Here is a 19,190-nt window from a genome sequence, read left to right on the forward strand (position 1 = left end):
TAATGAGCCCCTTACCCCGCTACGAATCGGATGTTTTTTACCGTAGCCATACGTTATAAACAAGGGATCAACCATGCTTTTGCAGAATCCTCAAATCATCACTTTATTGCCTCAACGATTCAAGAATGGATATAAGCCCTTTTTGAAACGGGCATAAAACATTCCTGAGAATAACATGCCAAGGAGAAATGTTCTTTCCTTCCAATTGGTGGTCTTGAGGAACCAATACCATTACCCCGTATATAGTTTATCTTATCGTTGACTTTGGCCAATTTTATTGGACAAGATCAATAAGCTCTGTATCTATCAAATCCCGGTGTTCAAGTGTGGGAATATTCATGTGACCGTTCGATCGATTGATTATGTACAACTTTATTCTACGTCAAACGCATCCATCCCCTCATCAAAATCATTGTAAAGCGCTATTGCCTGTAGCTGAACTAAACATTGCACTGGTGTCCATAGATCCGGATAATCCCATCATGCCTAAAGGTGATCCTGCCAATCCACCGGCTGCTGACGATGATGTAGAGTTTTGTTGCTGAGGAAATCGCGAAGAAGGAGGTATACTGGTATTTGGATGTGAAGAAGCAGGGAAGCTTGGAGATGAATAATGGACATTGTTGCTGCCGCCACGACTTTGTTGAAGCGGTGATCTGGGAGTGGCTGATGTATGTGAAGCGGGAGACATGGTGTTGCTGTTGTTGTAAAGACTTGCCAACGTGTTGTTGCTGTCACTGTGAGCCATGGAAACAGCTTTCGGGGTGATGGCATCCAAAAGAATATCACGTAATCGATAACATTGTCGTCGCCTCTTGACGAAATAAAACGGCCTTTCAGCAAGTGGAGCAGGACGACTCTCCTTGACAGCATACATCACATTTTCCACTTCCTCATCCGAATTAATGTATTGCTCTTCCTGTGCTGCAGCGTCTGTTGAACTTGGTCCTGCTTGAGTCGTAGGTCCCATTTGCTTTTGTGATTTCTTGGTGCTGGCTTTGGAACTCTTGCTACTTGCTGTGCCTCCTTTTCGATCACCAGCTCCTGCTCCAGTGGCTATCATCACACATGTATTAGTGGTGACATTGCTTGATAATGCAAAAAGGAAAACTCACTTTGGGGTCGACCAATGGCCTTCTTTTGATATGCTGAAAGTAATACATCGTATGGCTGTGATCGTCCAGCAACAGCACGCTTTGCACCCATTGAATGGCTCTTGCACGTCAACGATCGAGTACATGGGGTATTGTTAGGACCTTGAATCACACCACATTGCTTATCCAAATCAAGAGGTGCTACACACCAATGTTAGCATCTCTTCCTTTAACACGTGTTGATATCACTTACGCTTTGGTTTGGGTCCTTTTGGTTTTGTCTCCTTCTTCTTTGACTTTTTCTTTTCAGGCTTTTCTGAACTTGTCGGTGGTCGTTTCGCGGGTATACTTGTTGTATCTAATAACAAAAAAAACCTCGTCATTATCACCCATGATTATCATCACGTATCCAATCCATCCATACCTGAGGCATCAGAGTGCTTTGTGTGTTTCTTCTTATGTTGTCCATCCAATTGACGTTTTGCAAGCGGCTCATCATCCCCATCATCATCATCGTCGTCGTCATCGTCGTCTGAGAAAATCTCTTTGCCGAGTTTTGATTTGTCGTTTGTTGCTAGCTGTGTCAACGCTCTTGGTTTCTTGTTGCCTTTGCCAGCTTTGCCACATGTTTCTATGGGTGATACAATGAATACCCAATGCCGCTCTCTAAGCCATTGTTGCATGTCCTACCTGAATGTGCCTGAAAACTATTGGCAAGGATAGGCCGTTCACATGTTTTGCACTTGACTACGACCGAATCCTCCTCCATAGCATTGGTGCCATATATCTTTTGATCGTTGGTGTCGAAACGTGATACAGTCGGTGATGGTGATCCCTCCGACAAACTTTCCTCGTGGTCTAATAAACTTGACAATGAATACCTAGCCCAAGCACACACACACTCTCTCTCTTTTTCCCTTCCTCTTTCTTTTCTTTTTATTACCTTCATCAAATGAATCCAACATGTTTTGCATTTGTTGCCAGGATGTTGTTGTAGAATCTTGTTCAAAAGAAGCCGTGTCTTTGTCGAGTTTTTGTTCTGAGTTTGAGTCGAGTCGGTGCCAGCTGGTATCTTCTTGAAAGACAGAAAGTGTTCCAGGTGTAACGTGCTTTGACCAGTCTGGGGTGCTTTTGTCTGAGGTTTTAAGCAACGGTTTAGCCAGTGAGCTGATATCTAGATGCATAAGAGTGATGTGGCGCGTTATATGTGTGAGATCAATGTTTCGTGCATGGCTATTGGGCTCTTATCACTCAAATAGAAGATACTACTTTACCTTTTTGAAGGCGGTCGATTTCGAGTCGTTTTTGCTGAATGATGCCTTGCTGCTCCTCTGTCAAGGACTCTATTTGACAATCCAATTAGCCATTGTGTTCCAAGGGTTCTCATCTTGTCCCTCTTCCCTACATTCACACACACACAACCCTTCCTTTCTCTCTCTCTCTCTCTCGCTTTTGAGTACACGCGCTCTCACTCTCTCACTCCTCTCTCATCCCCTAGCATCATGCCTTTTCTTTTGGTGGTCGCTTTGCCTGACATGGACAGGAGGGAATGGGGTCAATGCCGAGATAGACGTGAATAAAAGATGTAGAGATGATAAGAAGAGTAGAGCCCCCCTTTGTTGAAACCTACCCCAGAACGTAATAAGAATTGGTGTGAGCTGTATTCTCTTTCCTCCCAACTCCCACTCGTGTACTTTAGCGCGGAATTCAATGATTCATCATGCACCTTCTTTATCTCGTTGCTATGCCCCACACTTTTATTCATGGCCCGTGCTTCCCAATCATTATCTCCATCTTTTGTTGTCAATATAGAGATACACAACATGGTCATTTACTATAAAAAATAAACATCTTCTATTGAGCGATACTGGTGATCTCGCGTCTTGCTCCAAAAACTAGTCCAGACTATCAAGGTGTAATGCTAAGTGAGAGATTCCAATTGTGATAAGCATCACGCATACCTGATTGGCACCTTTAGTATAGCCATATTGATAAGTGTTAAAGAGACTCTTGCTAGCATTCAATGTCTCCTCACTAAATGACACCTCATGTCGCTTGGCAAGCTTGGGTCCCAAAATCTAATCAATGCTTAATTTAATGTATCGATTGAGAGATCTTGTTCTACTTACTGATGAACATGCACCTGCTTCATGTGCATAACGAGATACTGCAAAGATTGTATTCACCACCTTTATGGCTATGGGTTTAGCTCGTGCATCCAAATCATATGATAGGAAGAAGAACCTCAATACCTGTGTCATGTTTTTCTTTTCAAACAAGTCGACTGTCTGGAAGAGGTCATGTGGAGGCACACCGAGATCCTTGGCGCCGCTAAGAAATTGAGCTATGTTTTCCATCTACACATACACAAAAGGGATCAGCCGGTATGTACTGTACGTAGAACAAGCCCAAAAGGACCCGCGTAAAGATAACGAACCTGTGCAAATGGCACCTTGGATACTTTATATTTTCCTTTTCCAGGCACCAGCTTGCCAATGACCCTGTAGCGATTCAACAATAAGTGGCTGCCAATAACAACACCTAGTGTACAATCATCGTCGTACTTGCAAAGCACCACACCATTTTTAAGGCAAGTGTGAAAATCGGTATTTGGCAATGTTTCATTGATAATTTGTTCAATCCATTCTCGAGCTTGCTGCTCATACTCGATCGAGTACTTTGCTTGGATCTTGCGGGACACGTCTATGCATTTGAAGGTTGCTATTAGCTCGTGTCATCATCTCACAAGGCACATTTTACCAGAGTTGATGCTGTAGGGCACAGGAGCCATGTTGGATAAAACGTAGACCAAGGAAAGAAATGATGATGATATTCCATGATGAATAAAAGCTCTGCTATTTATATGGACACCATGGTAGAAGTTGCAAGTAAAACAACAATGGTAATTAACGACGATCATTATTGTTACAAGTGGATCAAGGAGAATAGAGTTTATAGCTGCTTTCCAGCACGTTGGATCACTCCTTATATAATAACATCAATCTACCATCACTACTACTACAAGACGGCACCCTACATAGTCTCAAGTTCTTTTTAAGGTAGGCCAACATTACGCTACTGTTAAAATGACGATTGAACGTACCAAGAGGACATTTATTACTGCTCTAATGCATCAATAGGTACTTTTATATGAAGGAGGGAGGGAGGATAGGTGACACAAGCATTGTTGTCCTGCAAAGCGGCATTAGAACAAAAAGAGAACCAGCGCCCTCGTTCGTGTCAAAAAGTTAACCTTTTTTCTTTTCTGCTACTGTCACGTTGTCAAGCACATACACGAACCCATCTTGGAAACGCATGACGAGATTACGACAAGCAGCCATTGAAACGCAATCCCCACCTGTGACATGTGTTGGTCACTCGCGTCCTGTGGTTGACATTCACTTTTCGGTGCTCAATGACGAGGGGAAGTACTACATGATATCCGCTTCAAAAGGTAAGCTGATCGTCTTCTTGATCGTGTTCCACTACATACATTTTAACATGCATCCAAAGATAACAAGGCCATGATACGTGAAGGCGACACGGGTGATTGGATCGGGACACTGGTTGGACATCAAAACATTGTATGGAGCGCACGGCTATCTCGCTATGCCCATCGAGCTGTCACGGGATCGGCTGATTGCTTTGTCAAAGTCTGGGACACAAACAATGGTCAAGAACTTGCTTCTTTTGAGAATGAATACACAGTGCGTACCGTCAACTTCAGCCCTGATGCTACACGCATTGTCGCCGGTGGACATGAGAAGAAGCTGAAGATCTATGATTTATATCGACCTGATGCACCAGCACTGGAAGGAAGGGCTTATCAAGGAACGATCCGAGCAACCGTATGGCACCCTTCACATCAAAGTATACTCTTCAGTGGATGCGAGGATGGAAACATTCGTGTTCATGATACTCGAATCATGCGATCCCATGTCACATGCTTTGCTACCAGCGATGCTGTATCATGCATCAATCTTACGGCTGATGGTGAAACGGTCTACTGGGCAGCAAAACATCAAGTATACTTCTGGTCACTTGCTTTGTAAGGATTGATGTCATAAAAGCGTAATCTTCTTCTTCTATGCTCATCACGTGTCGATACAGAGGTTTTTCCCATGATCCTACAATGATCACACGCCATGAAATGTCCAAGCCTGTGAAATCGGTGTCAGTCCATCCAAACGGGGAGAAGTTCGTATATGGAAGTGAAGAAGATTCGGATATCCACATTTGTGATGCCATGTCAGGAAAGGAGCAAGGTAAGTGGGTGGTGGATCATACTACCTTTGAAGAAGTAATAACCTTCTAAGAATAATGCCTCTTATTTGGAATGTCTTGTATGTAGAGACACGCCAAGGTCACAAGGATCGGATTCACTCGGTCAGCTACAGCCCTGATGGAGAGCTTTTTGCTACAGGATCAGGTATGGGCTCAAGACGATTAACTCTAATGTCCATCATCATATGCTAATGCAGTTTCAAAGAGGATTCCCAAATACGTCTTTGGCAAACCAATCCCACAAAATCATATGGGTTGTGGCGGACGACAAGCACATCATGAAAAAATACCACCCAAATGGAAGGAAGATGTTACATTTTGCAATGCTAGCCATCAGACGATATCCGAGTGTATTATGTTTTGTTATACCATCGCTTATAAAAAAGGAAGGATGTTGTGCCAGATCAAAGTGAGGAAGCAGGGGTATTGATGGGTTGGAGAAATAGCCATCTTTGGTTGGATGCAACTTGAGACGATATACGCAACCATGCACATGTGTCGAATGGTTCCACTGAACATGCATCAGGGATACGGGGGAAGATTCAAGGAGCGTTGCTATCCTCATCATGGGATGTATCGTACCACCAGAAAGAGACAAAGAATGTATACCTTTTTGATTTGGCAAGATGTTTACAGGAACAACAACAACAACAAGCGACTCTTACTACTACACAGGTACACAACAACGCTGGTGGTGGTCATGTGGGCCTTAATTGCACACGTTGACTTGCAGCAGCAGCAACAGGCTTGGTATTTTTATGACCCAAAGATCCAACAAGCATATGTATTGCATCGATCACGACATCATCTCACTGGCAAACGACACACCCTTATGACGTATAATGAGCCATCAGGCATGCTTCTTTGTTCGGAACCCAAGATAGAGTATGGAAATCGTGTATCCCCTACATTAAAGCTTGATTAGCCAATCCAATAGCCGACTCCCCCTTATTCGTGGTTACAACCCTATATCAAAGTTTCATCTACAGAGAGAGCTTTTCTTTCATCTTCATCAGTTTAGGCAAGTGCTTCCTTTCTTTGTCACCCTGAGACGATCACTTGCATGACGGAGGGTGTGAAGCCGTTCGTGTCAATAGCAACAAGGATATACACATTTGTGCAAGTAATGATGTGTGTTCTTGCATGATCCTGCACACTTCCAAATGGATGGATCTTCCCCACACACGATACGATGATGACGTTTGAGTCACCCTGGCAACAATATAGCCTGTAATTTATCGTTTTAAATCAAACTTTACGAAAAAAAGGAGAAGGATGAATAAAGTTTTTGCCCTAATTGCCAAGCTATTGCGTTTTATCCGACAATGAATCTTTTTTAGCCAATGCAACTTTATCGAAAAATGAGTGTATACAAATCAGCTATTCTACGATGATGATGATGGTGTCGGTGGATGATGGATGGTGGTAGAAATGAGCGTCGGAAGAAAATGGTGGATGTTCAATGGTGATCATTATCCAAGTAATGGAAAGAAACGTACTATATATAAATGCATGTTTAAAAAAGAACGAATGGTAAAAGGTGGGGATGGGAATAAGGAAGAAAGAATGCTGTGGGGTGTGTGTGCTTGTTTAGGTGCTTGATGGTCAATATGTAAGAGATGATCTGTGTGCATGTATAATGTCATGGTATCGACGATGGGTTGTGGTACATGTTGTATATGTGTGCTGCGAAATTGTGTGTGTGAGAACGTGTGTTTGGTGTAGGTGACAGGAATGGCAAGGCGACTTGATGTCGTTTATAATTGGAGGCGTAGAGCACGGAGTTGACGCTGATCTTCCGACGATGGGATCCGATCCATGGCAACTTCTTGAACAGCCAATGGTGGCAAGCTGTGTTGATAAAAGCTTGAAGGAGGGGGCAGTGCCAAATTGCATGAATTTGAAGACCATGTTGTAGTAGGAGCTGAATAATAAGAATCTTGCTGATGGAATGATGAATCAACCATATCTTCGTCTGAAGACAATGGTGAAGAGCTTAGGGAAGGTGGTGGCGATGGGGGTTGTTGCATTGCAGGGGGTTGTTGTGGCGATGCGGACGTTAGTGATGAGGTTTGGCGCATGCTGTGTAGGGTTGCAGAATGACCACCACTGGTATCAAGAGGATTAAGCTCTGGGTACAAGCCTTTGGGCACGACGATTTGGCTAAACATTGGGTCAGCTGATGGCTGCCTAAGCTTTCCTGTAAGGACATCGGTCTTGGTGTAGTACGAAATAAGGTGCAATTTTTGGTTTGCGGCTGTGCAGATTGAGAAGCTTTGTTTGATGAGTCCATCTTGCTTATATGAACAAGCTGCTGCTGCTTTGCTAACAGGAAGTGCCGTTGATGATGAAGATGATGATGATGACATGGATGTACGACGTGGACGTCGCTTAGTATCAAGCTCACGGTATGTCAAAAAGCTACCAAGAACTCTACTAGGTGACCATGTACGCCCATCGGTCCAGCGACGCATTCCAGCTTCTCGTTCATCCCATGCAAAAACAGACCCTGAACGAATGTGAATGCGCTCCTTTGTTGAAAGTCGACGTTGTACACGGTTGAGAAGACCTCGTCGGCATGCTTCAAATACAATGAGTGCGTCTTGTGGTGTCTTGATGTATCCGATGTATGTTTCCATAATGAAAAAGTAGTTGGCGTTGGGAGAACAGGATGAATGAAAAGTGAATAGGGAAAAGAAAATACGGGGGAAATAGATAAAACCACAGCAAGGAAGCTTCTATTTATATAAGATGAAGGCCGATTAGCTTATTTGCATTTTGATCAGCATACCAAAAGGGTCAAACAGAGTACATCATGCATGTAGACCTTCTTGGCAGGCGAATAACTTGGGGGTGGATGAAGGTGAGCGTGACACTAACTCTTGGGGCTTTATGCTGTATCGGGAAGAATCAAGATTCTATCCTTTTTCTTCAAGAGTCTCGACCACTCCGCTGCATTGCATGTTTATAATCCATTTACCAGCAGTCAAGTGCCAAATCTTCTCGTCATATCATTTAAGGTTTCAATCCACTCATACCAAAGTTGCATGTCGGAAAAACATCCATAATTACAACCATTTGCCTATCCCTGTCGGATGTTGGGGGGAGGGGGAAACAGACAAAGAAGAAGGATACAAATCATCTTTGCTTAACTGTAAATGTCATATGCCATCCCAAATCTCGGAAATGGCGGGAAAGCGATCCTTGAAAATACAAAGTCTAGACTTGGCTACGATTCTTGCACACGAAAGGTGAAATGAAAAAGAGCTTGATGTATGCTCGGACAAAGCCGATCATGAAAACTATCATCTTGGTGTAGGATTATTACTTGAGACACTTATGCACGCTCACTTGTGAGCACCAGTGCTGAGAAATGCGAACATGCTCTCATCACCAACCAACACCAGACCTCCCCCAACCCGTGGTTTTGATGCAGCATCGCACATTCCCCTCACTCTTTCTTGGGATAATAGCCATGAACTAGGTCTAGCTGTCCCACGACAATCCCTTGTGGACGAATCACTCTTGTTGCTGGATCTAAAGCCCCTATTGCCCTTAAGGTCTTTAGCTTGCCACTGCAACAGTCCTCATTAAACTATGACATGTTGTTGATCCCACCCTTTACGGCTCTTGTTTGGACGTTCTCTTGCATGCGTTTCGGTAAAGCTTCATGGATAAAGTAGAATTGTTCTTTTTTCTTCTACGTGGCATCACACTTTTGCAAGCCAGCAGACCCAAAGGAGGGGGAGGAATCGCGTTATTATTAAAATGGTCATCGAATTGTCAAACTCAAAGTTGCATTATTTTGGATTGCTTAATACAAACTCATTTTCCGTGCCTATATTGTGTCGTCCCACATTTGGCGGGTGATGATGATGTTTGTGTGCATGCCCAATTCCGATAGTCTTTGTACGACACCCCCCAACAACCGCACCAAAAAGCTTGTCCACATGGAAAGTCTGTTTTTTTCTTTGCTAAAATGATCAAGTCGGATGCACTTTGGGGGTGCTCCACTTTAAACTTTAATGCTCGATCATCATTCATCCCTGGCTGAAGTTTTAACAATTGAGTGCTACAGATGACCAGCTCTATCATATCACCCTCTTATTTAATAGCCGCTGCCGATAGCTTTTAACATATTACTACTTTGGGTGGTAACATGCATGAGCACGCTGCAACGAAGGAGCAGCAGCAGCCGTGTTGCTATTTATAAAGTTTGAGCCGTGACAAGGACAATGAAGCAAAGCACTTTGCCTAAGCCTCTTATGTGCATGGCACATGAAAACGGTTGGTTGTCTTGCTGAGCATTGGTCTTTCAACAATAGCAACTTTTTAGCTTTTTGACACAGCCCAAAATACACTTTCAGATTCATCTCATGGACCTGGCCATCTATGTATACACCCCGCTTTACTGCTTCGGTTGTTTTCCAATGTTATAAACCAAGAGCTTGTGTGACAAAGAGGCATGTTTCTTTGTGCAAATGAACCCCAAATGAGAACCTGCCCAAGCATAATCTTAATTGACTTGCATGCATATGGTGAACAAAAAGAATAAAGTAACAAGGGGCTACGTTAGATTGTTACCCAGGGGAACGAATGATGCATCGTAAACAGGAAACATTGCCTTTACGAACCTCCTATTTCCAACGCGGAGTCGACATGCTCAACTTATGCTCACCTTTACATCACTTTTTTGCACAACGTTGCACGATGTATGGAAGGTCGGATCGCCTGCTGCTGTCTGTTTGATGGATATGAGCCAAAAATCATGATCATCCATCGGGATGATCGCTCCTCATATACGCATCATACCAATGATCAGCATAAATATCGGCGCAATAAGCTAAAAGGTATATGAAGATGATAGCGTATGCTGTATAACATTCCAACCAATGCCGATTGCATTATAAGTTGTAACAGCATTGTTACTGTCTCTTCTATTAAGAATCATCGAAGACATAACTTTCCGAATTTTATCTCTTACTTGACCCTTGCATCATACTCCGGATGTATCCACATTTTTGGCTATATGACCCCGTTGATGGCTCAAACGACAGGAGACAGTAACAAGTACATGGCAACTTCTAGCATGACATTAAGCATCTATTACATGCTCAAGATCGATGCCAAATGCTGTTCTTGTATGTGGATGTAGCGCGCTGAGTTGATTTCACATCATGATGATGGTAAATTTGACATGAACAATTATAGGACAATACCCGTCAATCTCATCTATGATGAGTGGCGGCGCTTAACGAATTTGAGAATACTTTAATATAGTGGTGTTATTATGAGTTCTTCTCAGCAGGGTAACACTGGATCATTGTTATATCATCAACAACAAACAAGCGCTCAACACGTTCCTTGTTGGTGGAAAGAATGATGAGGAGCTACCAATGTCAAAGACAAGTGGTATGCTTGATGAGTTGTTACACACCCATTGCAATCGTCAGGTTGAAATCTAGAGTGTGGGGCACGGATCACACGCTTGAAGGCTTGTTGTAGTATCTTTCATACCAAGGTTCATAAATCACAATGCTTGATCATGCATTGAAATACATTCTTTATGGTGAAAACGATGCATTAAAGGGGGGAGGTGTGTGTTACTCGTAGGGATTGACTTGTAGTAATGATGTGCAAGCAAACTACAATATACTTGTTCTTATTGCAATGATGTCCAGGGTTCACAGCTCCCAAGCTAAACTCAAAACCCCATGGTTTAAGCGCTGGTATCACAGGCATAAGGTGCCACAAGCATTTTTTGGGGGGAGTGTAGTAGATGGACGGCGTGAGATAGTGAAAGAGTAAAGGCGCCTCGACTTGTCGTTTATACATATTGAAACAAGTGTGCATTTCTCCTTGCTCTATAACAATGACACCAAAAGCAAAATTATCCCGCGCAAGCTTATCACGTTGTCTCTCTCCTCTAGTGAACAAGTAAAAAGGACCCGCCATTATGCTCTTCTCCTCCTTCAGATGCAATGCATAATGTGCAGCTTGGCTTCTCCTTGGCCCCTGTTAAACCCATCACACGTCTCAACTCCCACGCATATACATAAACTTACAAGCATAATAATCGGAGGGAACTCTCAAATTTAGAAAGTGATTCCTGGGAACCCGAGTCAGTCTTGTTAACTCTGATCACGAAAGGAAAGAAACATTGGAGAGGAATATGCATAGGCAGTATAGGTTATTACCCCGGTGATCTGCCGGTCGTCAACCTGTTATCCCACGTATTATGGTGGCTCTAAATGTAGAAAATGTGAGGACCAATACCTGTTTAGCTCATGATGCCCTGATAAAACGTATACGCATATACACTACCTTTAATCACTACGCCTGACGCCAAATGTAACATGTGGCTTGCATATCATTTCAAGTGACAAGTCTCAAGAAGACGTTATCAAGTGAGCCAATAGGTGTGAAAACAGGTAGATTCTACCATGTAGACCAATTAATTCGGTAGTAGCATCGGCGTATTGTGTGCCACAGACCAATGCTTCTCGACACAATGCAGTGAGAAACATCTTGTCCCTCTCCTTCTCTCCTCCGCAATACACCATCGTTTGCCTTTGACACATCACGCCATCAACCCCAAAAACTGGACACATGCATCTTGATATCAAAACAGCTTTATTGGGTGACAACAAAATGTGGTGCATTAATCGACCAGGCTTTTCATCTCCTGAACCAAGGTTTGGCGCGCTGATACCTCCTTTCTTGCTTCCACTCCTTTTTGTCAAATCTGTCAACTTCCATTTCTTGATTGAATCGACAACGATGCTATCCCCAATCTCATGAGTACCGCTGCTCCTTCTTGCACAATGTAGGTACCGCTGCGATGCATCGCTTTGATGAGACGATCGCTTACGCTGATAGATATGGTCTCTTGATAGTAGGGAAGCTGTACACTCATGCTCAGTATCCAAGTTCTCACACACAAGTCCTTGTTTGCATTTGGGTTGACAATGATTGATACGACGCGTCACCTTGAGTGCATCATGATCCTCCTTGGCTTTGCTGTATTCAAGTACACAACCAATTCGCCAATACAGCACCATGTTCAATCTTCGATGATGAAGCGTAATGGCCACAACAAGGAACTACCGAGTCATCCCTATCAACATCCTCAAGTATGATACTAGAGAAGCGCTCCAAGCGTACGTCAATATCAAGCGGTGGATGTAGGTTGTTTTGCTTGCTTGGTAGTCAAGGAACAATGCAACGGATCTGATCCATTTTGTTGCGTAGAAACCAAACAGTGGTACCCAAAGTGATATGGTTTTTGAGACGCGATACAAGGTAGTTTCGATGATGGTGATGTCGATGTCGATGCTAGGAAGAGGAGCAGACCCATGGGTATCGTTTCTTGGTGTTAGTCATTGAGTTGTTTCATGGACGGGTGGTCTTGGATGCATGTAGATGGCGTAATTTATAGTCGATTGCTCGTAGTTATACAGGGACTTTTAGGAATGATGGATGACAATAAAGTTTAGCCAACAACGTATGTAATACTTAGAGCTTGTTCTCTTTCAAAAATGTACTGTAATCTGCATGTTTGAAATGTACATCATATTTAACTCGCCACTTGACGCATCGATTCTTCTTTTCTTTTCATCATTTATTGTGTGCATATCCACATACCATCATATCGCATCTTTATATACCCATCATCGCTATCCACCTGCTGTACTTCTTTTAAGGCATAAGGCTAATTTGAGCTTAAGGCCTGGTTGCTATTGTGTACTGCTCTCGAGAAAGGACAGTGGATCGGCAAAGATCACGTGACATCCGAAAGAAAAAATAACAAAACAAGAGAGGGGCCACCGTGGATCGAACACGGGACCAGAAGATCTGCAATCTTCCACTCTGCCACTGAGTTATAACCCCTGAACTTCGATTTTTGGAAAAAATTATTTCACTCTTAGCCTAACAAATTGCCATATAAGGAAGGTGATCGTGGTACAAAATGCGGCTGATTGAGGCTGATGATGGAAAAGGTCCGATGTGATTGGATGTCGGAGAATGACGATGGTGGCGCTGTGGCTGCCTATCTTGTGCTTGCAATTCCTCACTTCTACTTTTCCTATGTTCACCTATTTTACATATACAAGCAACCACAACCCTCTTTTTACTTATTAAGTATGGTGCCTTGTAAATATACGTCGCCTTACGCAATTACACGTGTATGAGGGCGTGGATTCAGCATACACATCTATGTATAACAGCACATGGAGGTCGCGCGATGACAGCAATTGCCTACCGTCCACTCTTCAACAACAGGTATTCTCCACTATTTGCTTCACAAGAGTGGGCTTTATATTACAGGGAGTAACGTATGATTCTTGTGCATCCCTCATATGATAGCATACTACACAGCCCACACTATGATACGATACATCTATAAGCAGTAGGGTATCATCTTTACAATAAACCTCAACCTCGTAGATATTCATATCATTAAAGCATTGCTTTATTCAACATCTCTCGACATATGATAGTAAAATGACTACCTCACATGTTCGAATATACCAAAAGGGAATGAGTGTTACAACCTTCTTAACGAGAAAAGGGGATGCGTTATGCTATCGAATAGAGTCTTTGTTCAAGACACAATGAATCAATGAGGACCTTCTCCTTCTCTCTTTCTTACTTTATTTGAGCATTTAAAAGTGGATACAACTTTCTGAGTCCAGTATTTGCCATACGCTAAGTAATTCTATAATGCAATACATTGAGTAGCACACACATGACGAGATCCAACTCACGAAGGATGAAATGGTTGGCAATGTAACATCTATTCGCTTTTGATCCATCATTCAGAGATAGCACCAAGGATAATGACATTAGCAATCATCGAATAGCGTGTAACATAGGATAATGGCTTGCACGAATCGTTCAGGATGATAACATTGAGCGTAATGGTCAAGTTGGTGATGGATACATAAGAACAAGGCTCTTTCCCTCCCACGTGTTACAATATACAATTCCTTCCATCCCATATACCAAACCAATATCCTGATCCGTATGATAAAAGAGTCATATGTATTGAAGCAAGTGACTACACGTAAATAAGGCTGCTTCTATATAGTGGCTGGCTATCTGCTGTGCACGCGAACAAGACTGTAAACAAGTTGCTGCAAGTAAAGAGCGCTGTTTGAGGCAATGAGCAAAGGCCTTGCTAATAGCAACTGCTGGAATGAATGCTGTTACGTTTGATCGTGGTCGAGGAGCGTGCAAGAGAAGGTGTTGTGTCAAGAGACTCGTGTGTTGTAGAAGAGTGACATGAAGGCTGTGTACACGCCATGCACGTGCCATTGAGTCACAGGCAATCGGATCAAGGCCATTGTAGAATTGACATGATAGGTTGAAGCAGGACAATCGTTCGCAGGTGGTAGTTGTATACTAGAATGCACCAACAGTTGAGAATGGGAGCAAGAAGAGGGAAGAAGCGGTGAGTGGAAGAAGTGGAAATTAAAATGAGTTGGCCTGATATTGTATGGTATTTCTTTGTTTGAGAGTTGCTCAGTCAAATACCCTCGAATCAAGAAAGTTGAAGGATGAGCATGCTGGGATGGAGCAGAGCAATCGTTCATATGCATTGTATTGGGCAACAAAGATGAATGGGAGGAATGGGCTATTAGCTGGCAGTTTACAAATAACTTTGCCAAATGATTTTTCTCATATTGGATGATACTTCTGTGTTTGAGCGTAACTCGGTCAAAACGTCTCGGATCATGAAAGTTGAAGGATGGACATGATGGGATGGAGCAGGGCAATCGATCACATGCATTGGTTTTGGGTAATAAAGGTGAATGGGATGAATGGGCTTTCAAGTGGCAGTTTACAAATAACTTTGCAAAATGATTTTGTACTTTTGGATGATGTTTCTGTGTTTGAGCGTTTTTCAGTCAAATCCTCTCGGATCAAGAAAGTTGAAGGATAGAGATGATGAGCTGGAGCAGTACGATCGTTCACATGCATTGGTTTGGGCAAAAATGGTGAATGGGAGGAAGTGGCTACTAGCTGGCAGTTTACACAAAGAATTGTCGGTATTACATGATTTCAACAACATCGTGTCTTAGTTGCAGGATAAAAGTAGAGACTTGGTTACATATACAACAATGACTTCCAATAAAGCTTGGTAACGATGATGGCATCGATACACACATACCACGACAACATTGATAGATAAGATGAGCACGCCATAACAACATCACTTGGATCGTGAGTTTTCATTTTCAATTTACGTACAATGAAGATCAGCCAAACGTGCGTTATCAGACATGCAAAGACAAGGATGTATGTTTAATCAAAGAGCATGGTTTAATAATGATTACGATATGTACTAGAATAAACAAGTAGCTGTTCGTTTCCTAAAGCCAAGGCTAAAGTACTCACAGGGATGACCAACGAGAAGGCCGCTACTCAACCATCCCCAACCTCTACCTGTAGGCACCAATTCCAGGTCGACGAGGCCGCTTGTACATGTCACTTTAAGGTGCCAGGACTTGACGCGCCAAAACCTCGTTTGGAAGAAACCATGCTTGTGTCCTTGAAATAGAAAAGTGTAGCATGTTTCTTGTGAGCGAGAGCAAATAGGTGTAAGATACTTATCTTCCCTCCTAGTTTCCTTCCAATGAATCCTTTGGCATTACCCAAACAAGAGCCACTTGTTGGTATCTTTGGATAGCGGTCTTTTATTAGTGCACCCTGGACACTGCTACCGGTCTGCATTTCGTCCTCGGCCAAACGCCCATACAACACGCCGACACGTAGTGGGCAGCCAGTTTACGAGGAATGGCCAACATCCTTGCTACCTCCTCATCAAGATCTGCTGGGATTCATGGAAGCCTTGTGTGGAAACCGGGCTGGTGAGGGGGCAAAGAGTTTCCAATGCACACCATTAGGTCCCCCAAGTCGCTGCAAACAAGGCACGGTGAGTATTACAAGCAACGCAACGAAAAGATAGAAACAACTTACTTTGGCCAAAACATCGTGATAGTAGGAAAAGCACGCACGCCATGCGAGTCGATCGATTGAGTTGAGAGGGAAAAGGTGGAGGTTGCCAAGTGGTCCGCAGCAATTTGTCTCTGGTCGCGACGCAGCTGAACTTAAAATTGAGGCGTCTCCATGGACAACAACCCCCCCATACCTCATAATGGCTAAGGCGCCAGACTTTGATTTTCGCGGCTTGAGTTGGGAGCTTCCACACAACACCACTTGCCCCAAAAGTCAACGTGTTGTTCTTGTATGGCTATGATGATTATGGTTGCAGTAAAAGTATAGGGTATTCAGGAATAAAAGCATCGTTAATATACATCATCATCGTGTACTGCTGGTATTGTTGTTGATCCAGCATTATGTATGTGGCTCTCAAATAGCAATGTCTATCCATCGAATGCATCATGAATAAAGAGTGGTTTGATCTCTGCTTGAGGCAACGTGAATTCTACATTACTAATCAAACACATACATACACATACACTATCCGTTTTATTTCATTGTGCATGCCCCTCGTAGCTTTCTAACCCGGCTGTGAAGGCATCAAACATGGTCCGTGCGCATCACTTTTTATGCAGCTCGACACTCCACAGAATCCAAATGCGATATTGAGTCATTATTGCCATACACAAACCTTGACACACCTTCATTATTGGATGCTGTATACTTACTTACCTTCCTCAAGGCAATCATGATCATGATCCATTTGTGCAACAATCTGTTAAGGACGCTCGTGTGGAACTACCACGTGCCATACACTCAGCAGCTCTTCATCTTTCCGTTAATGCAGCCGACACCATCCACTCTAGGAAAAAGCAACTCCATCACGCTTACAGCATAGGTAAAACATAAAGACGCCTGTATCTCCAAACTTTACAATGAAACGTGTGGTTTTTATTAGAGCAATGGGCTCGGCTTGGCCAACAGCACCTTGTGTGAAAGTTTCACGATCAAGCTTGCCAATCCCAGATTTCGCAATGTCGCCACCAGCCAAACTGGATCCGGGGGTCGACCTCTTGAAACTTTCTTCGACGACCAAAAAATATCTTTTGGGCTAGTTGCGACATTGAACGTGAAACTTTCACACAAGGTGCAGTTGGCCAAGCCGAGCCCATTGCTCTAATAAAAACCCCACGTTTCATTGTAAAGTTTGGAGATACAGGCACCTTTATGTTTGTAAGCTTGATGCTATATGAGAAGTGGTCTTTGTTTAATGTAAAGTAGCTAGACCCTGACAGAGCAAAAGATGCAGAGGGTCGTGTTGTGTAACACAGCTACGTTTGCATGAATGAAGGGGTCAATGTATAATCACTTTATGGATCATCTAGGAACAGGCATGTATTGCTAGCTAACGGCCACTTTTATCCAATCATCATTGTTGCGAGATCCACTGCATGGGAACGATGCCCCTGTTCCAGACATTCATTTCCATGATTAAAGTAGGTTGATCCGAGCTGATTTGACTGAGCTGCGGTCAAAGAGAGATAACATCGCTCTGGACATGAAGCACGCTCGATGTAGCTCAACCGATGTAATCTTGTGTGAGCGTAACTCAACCAAATCAGCTCGGATCAACCTACTTTAATCATGGAAATGAATGTCTAGAGCAGGGGCATCGTCCACCTACAATAGAATGCACAAAAGTTGGGAATGCACAAAAGTGGCTATTAGCTGCCAATGTATGATATAAAAGTGAGGGTTGCGTACCTATCATGCATTGCCCCTGAAGTCCTGACTTTTTAGCTGAGTTACCCAAAGAGGTCCTTCTGCATCTTTGGCTCTCCATGGTCTAGCTACTTGGCAATGAACAAAGACCACTTCTCATATAGCATCACGCTTACAAACATAAAGATGCCTGTATCTCCAAACTTTACAATCAAACGTGGGGTTTTTATTAGAGCAATATGCTCGGCTTGGCCAACTGCACCTTGGGTGCCAGTTTCACGATCAAACTTGCCAATCCCAGATTTCGCAATGTCGCTACCAGCCAAACTGGATCCAGGGGTCGACCTCTTCGACGACGATGACCAAAAAATATTTTTTGGGCTGTTTGCGACATTTGAACGCGAAACTTTCACAAAGCAGGTGCTGTTGGCCAAGCCGAAGCCCATTGCTCTAATAAAAACCCCACGTTTCATTGTAAAGTTTGGAGATACAGGCACCTTTATGTTTGTAAGCGTGATTCTATATGAAGAGTGGTCTTTGTTCATTGTCAAGTAGATAAACCCTGATAGAGCCAAAGATATAAAAGGGCCTGCATGTGTAACGAAACCGAGGGACAGGACTTGAAGGGAAATCCTATTGGTTGAGATATGCATGATCGATCCTTCCACTGCCTGCCTTTAGAAAGGTCCGCCTATGATGACTCGTATGGAATGGTTCGTTCTTATATAAGGTTGCATAAGACAGCGTTAGCTGAAAATTGTCATAAGTAAGTATGGAATATTCATGTACGCGCCAATTCCAGTTTACAGCAGCTCACTCTTTCTTGAACATGATGAATTAAGCTTCCAATGGACCACCAAACTTATGTACATAACAAGCACGATGTTGAACAAAATCACTCTCGAGTTTATTATCTTTTCAATATAAACGTTCGAGAAACCTTACTACTGCATTTCGTCTAGAACAAAAGCATCTCGATACAATGATGTAAATGATCCAACCTCGTTTTCCGACCTTCAAATTCATGTTCCCCCTTTATGTGATCCACATCTTGCACATTTGTGCTGATAGTACGATACCCATATGAATACACATTGTGTTGGACCAATCCTCGTTCAATGAAAAAGTCGAAGCATAGCACAT

The 19,190-nt window shown here is 43.0% G+C and overlaps 4 protein-coding genes and 1 non-coding gene across 5 annotated transcripts; 1 reads left to right on the plus strand and 4 right to left on the minus strand.

Annotated features, from left to right (window-relative positions):
- Positions 1-409: 409 nt before the first annotated feature.
- Positions 410-2,631, minus strand: O0I10_007399 (uncharacterized protein; the record flags this gene model as incomplete). The annotated part of the gene is made up of 8 exons (XM_058487416.1): positions 410-1,056; positions 1,116-1,295; positions 1,348-1,452; positions 1,519-1,725; positions 1,785-1,952; positions 2,038-2,268; positions 2,369-2,437; positions 2,601-2,631. 8 exons carry the CDS (start codon positions 2,629-2,631, stop codon positions 410-412), a joined length of 1,638 nt encoding a protein of 545 aa, XP_058341716.1.
- A 317-nt stretch (positions 2,632-2,948) lies between these two features.
- O0I10_007400 (uncharacterized protein) lies at positions 2,949-3,885 on the minus strand (the record flags this gene model as incomplete). Its single annotated transcript, XM_058487417.1, has 7 exons — positions 2,949-2,999; positions 3,056-3,172; positions 3,224-3,283; positions 3,347-3,451; positions 3,532-3,595; positions 3,659-3,797; positions 3,855-3,885. The coding sequence occupies 7 exons, from the start codon at positions 3,883-3,885 to the stop codon at positions 2,949-2,951; spliced, it is 567 nt and encodes a 188-aa protein (XP_058341717.1).
- Positions 3,886-4,409: 524 nt separating this feature from the next.
- O0I10_007401 (uncharacterized protein) lies at positions 4,410-5,660 on the plus strand (the record flags this gene model as incomplete). The annotated part of the gene is made up of 5 exons (XM_058487418.1): positions 4,410-4,548; positions 4,608-5,142; positions 5,205-5,359; positions 5,446-5,523; positions 5,584-5,660. 5 exons carry the CDS (start codon positions 4,410-4,412, stop codon positions 5,658-5,660), a joined length of 984 nt encoding a protein of 327 aa, XP_058341718.1.
- Positions 5,661-7,135: 1,475 nt separating this feature from the next.
- On the minus strand, positions 7,136-8,017 carry O0I10_007402 (uncharacterized protein; the record flags this gene model as incomplete). Its single annotated transcript, XM_058487419.1, has 1 exon — positions 7,136-8,017. The coding sequence occupies one exon, from the start codon at positions 8,015-8,017 to the stop codon at positions 7,136-7,138; it is 882 nt and encodes a 293-aa protein (XP_058341719.1).
- Positions 8,018-13,196: 5,179 nt separating this feature from the next.
- On the minus strand, positions 13,197-13,268 carry O0I10_007403. Its single transcript has one exon. It is a non-coding gene; the product is annotated as a tRNA-Cys (tRNA).
- Positions 13,269-19,190: the final 5,922 nt, after the last annotated feature.

Source organism: Lichtheimia ornata (assembly GCF_029851405.1).
Source record: "Lichtheimia ornata isolate CBS 291.66 chromosome Unknown scaffold00036, whole genome shotgun sequence".
Taxonomy (NCBI): Eukaryota; Fungi; Mucoromycota; class Mucoromycetes; order Mucorales; family Lichtheimiaceae; genus Lichtheimia; species Lichtheimia ornata.